The sequence below is a fragment of the Orycteropus afer genome, unplaced genomic scaffold (genome assembly GCF_000298275.1).
Source record: "Orycteropus afer afer isolate SDZICR_OR568_19922 unplaced genomic scaffold, OryAfe1.0 scaffold00292, whole genome shotgun sequence".
Lineage (NCBI taxonomy): Eukaryota > Metazoa > Chordata > Mammalia > Tubulidentata > Orycteropodidae > Orycteropus > Orycteropus afer.
This window is the reverse complement of record NW_006921879.1, coordinates 1,915,519-1,924,076: the sequence shown is the minus strand read 5'-3', so window position 1 is coordinate 1,924,076 and position 8,558 is coordinate 1,915,519. Positions and strand designations below refer to the sequence as shown.

The 8,558-nt window shown below is 38.9% G+C and overlaps 1 protein-coding gene across 1 annotated transcript; it reads right to left on the bottom strand.

Moving 5' to 3' along the window:
- Positions 1–5,107: 5,107 nt before the first annotated feature.
- LOC103205827 (olfactory receptor 4E2-like) lies at positions 5,108–6,977 on the bottom strand. Its single transcript, XM_042782353.1, is given in 2 exon segments — positions 5,108–5,393; positions 6,295–6,977. Coding segments are annotated over 2 exon segments (969 nt in total).
- Positions 6,978–8,558: the final 1,581 nt, after the last annotated feature.

Below are 8,558 nucleotides of genomic sequence, written 5' to 3'. Positions count from 1 at the left end.
TATTTAAGGCTAAAAAAATTAGGTATGAAGAATTTGAAAATTCATTTATGCATTCCTTCCACAAACATCTATTGTAATTATTAAATGTAGTTATTAAATGTTCAATCTATCATTAAAAAGAAGGATCACCAATTTAGAAAATAAAACCAGATCTAATTATCAGTCCATAAGAAGTACTTTAAGTGAAAAAAACTAAAATTAAGGAATAGTGTACATTTTCTTCATGCTGGAATAAATATTGGAAAAGTAATGATTGCTTACACTGTACTTGATCAAATGAATTTTGCAATCAAAATTTAAAGAAAGATTAAAATTACATTAAAAAAACACATGAGCGCTAGAATAGCTAATATTAAAGACTAACAATATCAAATACTGAATGTGGAATTCTCGTACTTCTGAGAAGAGTATAAAATGGTATAACTGCTTGAAAAACAATTTTGTCCTTTCTTACAAAGTTAAATGTACATTTGCCAAGTGATCCAACAGCTTGACTTGGGGTATTCATGCAAGAGAAATGACATGTGTCCACACAAGTACTTGAACATAAATATTTACAACTATTTTATTCATAACTGTCAAAAACTGGAAAAACCCCCAATGTTCATCAGTACATGAATAGATAAACATTTGGTGGTATATGTATATGATGAACACTCATTCAGCAATAAAAGGAATTACTGATATGCAGAGTATGGACTGGTTTCATAAACAGTATGCAAAGCAAAAGATGCCAAGCACAGAAGAGTACGTAGTATATGATTCCATTCATATAAAACTCAAGGATAGAAATATCTAATCTATACTGACAGAAATCAGATCACTGGATACTTGGGTAAGGTAGAGGGATTGGCTGGGAAGGGACTAAAAAACACTTTCTTTTTAGAGTAGGTGATTACATGGTTGTGTATCTGTGTAAAGACTCATCAAACCATACAATTCAAATGGTATGTTTTATTATATGTAGATTTTACCTCAATATAGTTGATCTTTAAAGTAAATTCTTTATACATCTATATTTCCATTTCTTCCCAATAAAAGTCCTACCAAAAGTACAAAATGGACCAAGAAGTAGTGAGAATCACTTTCAAAAGTAACAATCTTTAACTCAATGTAAATAAGTAAAGGCTTAAATAAACACCTTGAAGATATGTTTGGAAGCAAGAATGAAACCACTATACTGTGTGATGCATAGCTTCCTGGCAGCAATAACCCACTAAAAAAAAAAATAAAATAAAACTCACTGCAATCGAGTCAGATGTGACTCATAGCGACCCCTGCTTGGGTTCCCAAGGCGATATTACTATGGAAGTAGATTGCCCAATCTTCCTTTCAAGGAGTGACTGGTGGGTTTGAACCACCAGGCTTCTGGTTAGCAGTCAAATGCCTTAAGCACTACACCACCAGAGCTCCTAATAACCCAAAGAAGAATACAAAACAAGAGAGTAGATTCTCACAGGTTTCTTGAAACTGAATCTATGCCCCAAATTGTATTCTTCCACTGATGAAACCAGAAACTATATTTAAAATTTCCATGCTGTAAAAAGAGCAAACACTTGGAAACTAAATAACACCCTCATTAAGAACAACTGGGTAATAGAAGAAACAAAAATGAAATTAAAAAATTCCTTGAATCAAACGAGAAAGAAAATACAACATACCAAAATCTTTGGGACAAAGCAAAAGCAATGATCAGAGGCCAATTTATAGCAATAAATGCAGACATCAAAAAAGAAGAAAGAGCCAAAACATTTTAAACCAACATCTCCAACAATTAGTAAAAGAACAGAAAGAAAAACTGACAGTCACTAGAAGAAAGGAAATAATAAGAATTCGAACAGAAATCAATGAAACAGATCATAGAAAGATAATAGAAAAAATCAACAAGACTAGAAGTTGGTTTTTTGAAAAGATTAATAAAATTGACAAATGACTGGCATAACAAAGGAAAAGAAATAGAAAATACAAATAACACGAAGAAGAAACTAATTGGGCACCATTACAACAGAACTAACTGAAATAAAAAGGATAATAACAAGGACACTATGAAGAACTGTACTCCAACAAATTTGAAAATCTAGAAGAAATAGATAGATTTCTAGAAACACACTACTTACCTAAACTAACACAGACAGAAGTGGAAAAGTTTAACAGACTCATAAAAAAAAAAAAAAGAAGAAATTGAACAGTTCATAAAAAAAAATTACCAACAAAAAGAAGTCCTGGCCCAGATGGTTTCACCAAAATATTCTACCATACATTCAGAGAAGAATTGACACCAATCCTACTCAAACTATTCCAAAACATAGAAAAGGATGGTATCCTCCCTAATTCATTTTATGAAGCAAGCATAACCTTGATAACCAAGCAAAGACATCACTAAAAAGGAAAGCTGCACACCAATATCCTTCATGAATATAGATGCAAAAATCTTCAACAAAATCCTAGCCAATAGACTCCAACAACATATAAAGAAAATAATACATTATGACCAAGTGGGGTTCATAGCAAGTATGCAGGGATGGTTCAACATTAGAGAAACAATCAACATCATCCACCACACAAATAAAACAAAGGAGAAGAACCACATGATCAAATCAATTGATGCAGAAAAGGCATTTGATAAAATCCAACACCATTCCTGATCAAAACTCTCAGCAAAATAGGAATAGAAGAGACATTCCTCAACATAATAAAGGGCATATATGCAAAACCAACAGCCAACGTTATTCTAAATGGAGAGAGACTGAAACCATTCCCCTGGTGAACAGGGACCAGACAAGGATGCCCTCTATCACCATATCTATTCAACATTGTATTGGAAGTCCTAGCCAGGACCATAAGGCAAGAAAGGGAAATCAAAGGCATCCAAATTGGTAAGGAAGAAGTCAAACTATCCCTATTTGGCAATGACGTATCTTACAAGGGACTTATCTCCAGAATTTACAGAAAACTCCAACACCTCAACAGCAAAAACACAAATAATCCAATTAAAAATGTGCAGAAGACATGAATAGACACTTCACCAATGAGGATATTTAGGGGGCCAACAAACATATGAAGAAATGCTCACAATCATTAGCCATTAGAGAGATGCAAATCAAAACAAGATGCATATCTCAAGATGAAATACCATCTTGCTCCAGCACTAATAGCAAAGTTCAACAAGACAGAAAATAACAAATGCTGGCAAGGATGCCAAGAGATTGGGATTCTCATACACTGCTGGTGGGACCGTAAAATGATACAACCACTGTGGAAAGCAATATGGCAATTCCTTAAAAGGTTGGAATTAGAAATACCATTTGACCCAGCAATTCCTTTACTAGGTATATATCCTAAAGAAGTGAGAGCCAGGACAAGAACAGATATATGCACACTCATGTTCATCACAGCACTATTTACAATAGCAAAAAGATGGAAGCAACCTAAGTGCCCATCAACAGAAGAATGGATAACCAAACTATGGTACATACACACAATGGAATACTATGCAACCCTAAAGATTAACATAAAATCGGCAAAACAGTACATAATGTGGATGCACTTGGAGGACATCATGCTTAGGGAAATAAGCCAGTCACAAATATTGTATTAGTCCGTTTTTGTAAAAAGTCAAGGAAAGGTTTATATATGGAAGGAAAATTTCTTTGTTGGTTACCAGGGGTGAGAAGGGAGGGAAGAGAAAACTATTACATAGGTAGAGACAAGTATTGATTTGCGTGAAGGGCAGTGTACCAAATGTGAGTGATCAACACAGTGGCATTGAGGAAGAGGAAGACAGAGTGCATAGGAGGTATAGACAATAAAGATGAATCCTTTGGCACATACAGTACTGAGTTGTCAGTGAAGGCAAACATGGATATATCAGTGGATAGATGGGTGCACTGGCTGAACTATTAGGTATGTCTATGCAGTGTGCCTAAGACCATATATAAGGTTGGCAGACAATGTTTCTAGAAATGTATTTGTATGTTCTGTAAGAATTCCCAGGTATATAGTACAGCTGACAAGGGACAAATTTGTAGTCACTTCTTGGCCACACCCAGCTATCCAGAGGGAGGGAGTATTGGACCTGTGGGCTTGGGACCATAGTTGCAGGGGACATCGGGCTCAATTGGCATAATATACTACACGAAACATTGTTCCACATCCTACTTTGGTGAGTAGTGACTGGGATCTTAAAAGCTTGCAAGCAGCCATCTAGATGCAACGATGGGTCTCTCCTCGTCCAGAGCAAAAAAAGAATGAAGAAAACCAAAGACACATAGAAAAAATTACTCCAAGTAACTGGTACACCATGCAATCCTCAGCCTATATGACTATAAGATCAGAAGAACTAGATGGTGGCTGGCTACCACTGTCAACCACTCAGAGGGGAATCTATGTAGGAGATCCTGGATAGAGTGGGAGAACAATGTTGAAGAAAACTCAAAATCATAAAAAAAAAAAAAAAAAAAGGACCAGGTTTGCTGATTTGATAGAACCTAATGGAACCACTGAAACTATGTACCCTAGCCACCCTGGGGGGAGCGAGGGGAGTACATGGGAGGGAAAGACACAGGGAAAAGGTGACTATGGGCAGAAAGTAGTAGGGGAGCTGTTACATTGTATGAAATTGTAGTCAATGTCATAAGACAAAGTGTATATGAGCTGCTATATGAAAGTGAATTTGCCCTGCAAACTTTCACTGAAATCACAATAAAAATTTAAAAAAAAAAAAAATTCCAGGCTCTTTTACTTCATATGTTCCACTATGATCTTTTCCTTTAACAACAGTTAATAAATCCCTCTCTTCAATGCAGAAGTCTACTATGTTCCATGCCATTTCACCTAACGATTTTTATTCTTCACCTGTGCTCTTTCATTAAGGATATGATCATAATTAGGAATCCTAGAGTCATAGTGGTTCAAGCACTAGGCTGCTAACCAAAAGGTTGGCAGCTCAAACCCACCAGCCACTCTGCAAAAGAAATATGTGGCAGTCTGCTTTCGTAAACCTCGTGGCAATTCTACACTGTCTTATAGAGTAATTATGCCAGAATTGACTCCACAGCAGCAGATTTAGTTTTCGGTTTTATTTTTTTTTTTGGGGGGGTGGTCATAATTATAACCACAATCCCAGTGCATACCATCTATATGATTTAATAAAAACAACTTGTCTCTGTCTCAGCTGGTTCATGGCACTTTTTACCTCCTCATTCCTTAAGGTGTAAATGAGGGGATTCAGCAAAGGAATAACCACTGTGTAGAAAACAGACACCACTTTGTCAACGGAGTAGCGAGTGTCTGGTTGAGTTTAGATGAAGATATGTGGCCCAAAAACGAGGGCAACTGCTATGAAGTGGGCTGAGCAAGTGAACAGGGCCTTCCAGTGCCCCTCAGCTGACTGTCTTCTTTTGTGTGTGTGTGTGTTTTAGGTGCAAATTTACAGAGCAGAATTCGTCTTACATTCAACATTTCATGTACATTTGATTTCACTTCCCAGTTACCATCCTCAACCCTAAACCACTCTTCTCTCCCTTCCCAATAACCCCCACCCTGTGCCATTCTTAGTTGTGCACTCCTGCGTATCCTGCTTTTCCTCCATGTGAATGTTGCCCCTCTGGTGTCCCATGGCCGATTGCTCCAAGGGGTGTATCTCTGTAGAGTATGAGGGTGCATCACCTTGAGTTGAGTGGTCTGCATGTACATCTTATTTACTACTGGGCTGAGAGCCAGCCTTTGGGAGTGAGATTTATCCCAGGCCCAAAGTGTATCCCAGGGATATAGTTTTGGGGGGCCACCAGATTCCATCCAACCAGTAATTCTGGTCATTATTGTGTTTTTGGATTTTGTTCCATGTCTTTCTTCCCACTCTATCCAGGATCTCCACTTTTGATCTCTTCCCAAGTGGTTGGCATTGGTGCTGGGCACCATCTAGGTCTTCTGGTCTCAAGGTCCATCATGTCCTAGGGCTGATTGTTTCCAAATGCCTTTGTTTTTTCCTCACTCTTCTTCGCTTCCAATGATAGGAGACCTTTAGCTGCATCTTGGGTGGCTGCTCAAAAGCTTTTAAGACTCTAGTCACTGCTCACTAAAGTAGGTTATGGAACAAGATTTTTATGCAGTTTGTTGTGCCAACTGAGTCTGGTTGCCCTCAATACTATGGTCCTGAGTTGGCAGATCCATTGGATCTCTGTCCCACAGTGTCTGGCTGTCTGTGAGGGATTGCTATATGTCTGTCTTCTGTTGCTTCTGTAATGATTGTAGGTATTTTGTATCACTGGTATCTGTGCAAGATTATCAGCTGACTGTTTTCTGAGGGAAACCAGAATGATCATGTAGGTAGTGACGAAGGCCAGGAAACAGGTGAGGCAGATGGTTCCACTATTAGACACAATTAGCATTCCCATGAGGTATGTGCCTGTGCGTGCCAGTTTGATGACAGGAGGAACATCACAGAAGTAGCTATCAATAATGTTGGGGCCACAGTAAGGTAGGCGAATGGTCAAGAAGGTCTGCACCAGTGAATGAATAGTACCTCCCAACCAGAGAGCAAAGACAAGCTGTACACAGACCCTCATGTTCATCACGCTGGGGTAATGTAATGGGGTACAGATGGCTACATAATGATCATAGGCCATAATGGTCAGCAGAAAGATCTCAGCACAGGCAAAAAGATGTAGGAAGAAGAGTTGTGTGATGCAGTTGTCAAAGGAAATGGTCTTTCTCTCTAGAAGAAATCCCTCCAGCATCTTGGGCACAGTGACAGATGAGTGGCATATATCAATAAAGGAGAGATTGCTCAGGAAGAAATACATGGGAGTGTGAAGACATGAGGTAAAGATTATGGTAACCATGATGAGAATGTTCCCCAAAAGAGTTAGCACATAAGTGACTGAGAATCCCATGAAAAATATTATCTCTGCCACCTAGTTGTCAGTAAGTCCCAAGAAGACAAATTCAGTCACTCTTGTTTGATTTACTATCTCCATCCAATGAGTTTTCCAAAAGACCTTGAGAGGTGTCTTAGACTAGGTTCTCTAGAGAAGCAAAACCAGTAAAGCTTAGAGAGAGAGAGAAAGAAATTTATCTTAGGAAAATGGCTCACACACTTATAGAAGCTGGCAAGCCCCAAGTTCTTGGATCAAATATCAAGCTGGTGGCTTTTCCCGACTCACACAGCTCCAGGGGCTGATGAGCTCAAGGTTGGCAGACATTATACTGGCTATGGACTCCAACGAATGAGGAATCCAAGATCTCCAGGCTGAATGGTGGATTGTTTGCTCACGGACAGTTGTAGGCAGCACAACCGAATCCCAATCCACAAAGGAATGTTTCTTTTCCCAGGATGTCCATAAATATACTGGAAACAGGCCACACCCCTAGGGAAACTATCTTTCAATGGATTGGCTGCTCAAAACATATACATTTAATCCCATCATGGGAACAACCCACATCACAATTGCTTAAACCACACAGAATTGTGGTCCAGCCAAGTTAACACACAGCTCCAACTGTCACAGGGGGGAAAATAAAAGCTAGTTTATGCTTGTTTTGGTTTCTAGTGCTGCAATAACAGATATACCACAAATGTATAGCTTTAACAAACAGGAGTTTATTTTCTTACAGTTTAGGAGGGTAGAAATTTGAGTTCAAAGAGCCAGAGCTAGGGGTTGGGTAAGGGCCCCTCAGACTTGGGCTTCAGCTCTGCCTCCTATTACAGACCCACTAGAGCTGGAGGCTTCTCCTAACTCAAGCAGCTGCTGGCTGCTGAGGCTGACAAACCCAAGATTGACAAGTAAAATGGCACAGTCCCAAAATTATCAAGCAACATGGAAGGTCACTAATTCAAGTCCATTAACATAGGAGCTCTGGTAGCATAGTGCCTAAGGCACTTGACTGCTAACCTGAGGGCTGGTGGTTCAAACCCACCAGTCACTCCTCGGAAGGAAGGTTGGGCAATCTACTTCTGCAGTGATATTGCCTTGGAAACCTAAGGAAGGGTCGCTATGAGTCCAGTTCAACTTGAAGGCACATAACAACAACAACAACAGTCCCAAGATCAGCATAAAACATGGAAGGCCATTGAGAAGAAGATTCAGCCAAACACAGGATCCAGATCAGCCAAAAGCTCAAGACCCTTGTCAAAGCATCTTCTTATATACTGGAAGCAGACCACATTACTAAGACAGCCACTCAGCTGCACACAATAGTTTCCACCATGGAGTTGATTACCAGTCTCATCATGGGGAATAACTATATCCAGCTGTCCAGCCACTGAAAATCAAACCAGCCAAGTTGACAAACAACATTAACTACCACAACTTTTAATATTTTAGAAGTAGGGCTAATTGAACTGATTCTTCATTCCTATTTGAATTGCTTATTTATTATCAGGGAATGGAGACTAGAAGACCAATTTAAAAATTACTACAATAAATAATAAACAATATATGGTGAATAACAAAACTCCAGAAATTGAGAGACTACCCTTTGAGATGTTTCAACAAACATATGCTGGAGGCACTTACTCGTCTATGCCAAGAAATTTGGAAGACAGCTATCTGGCCAAC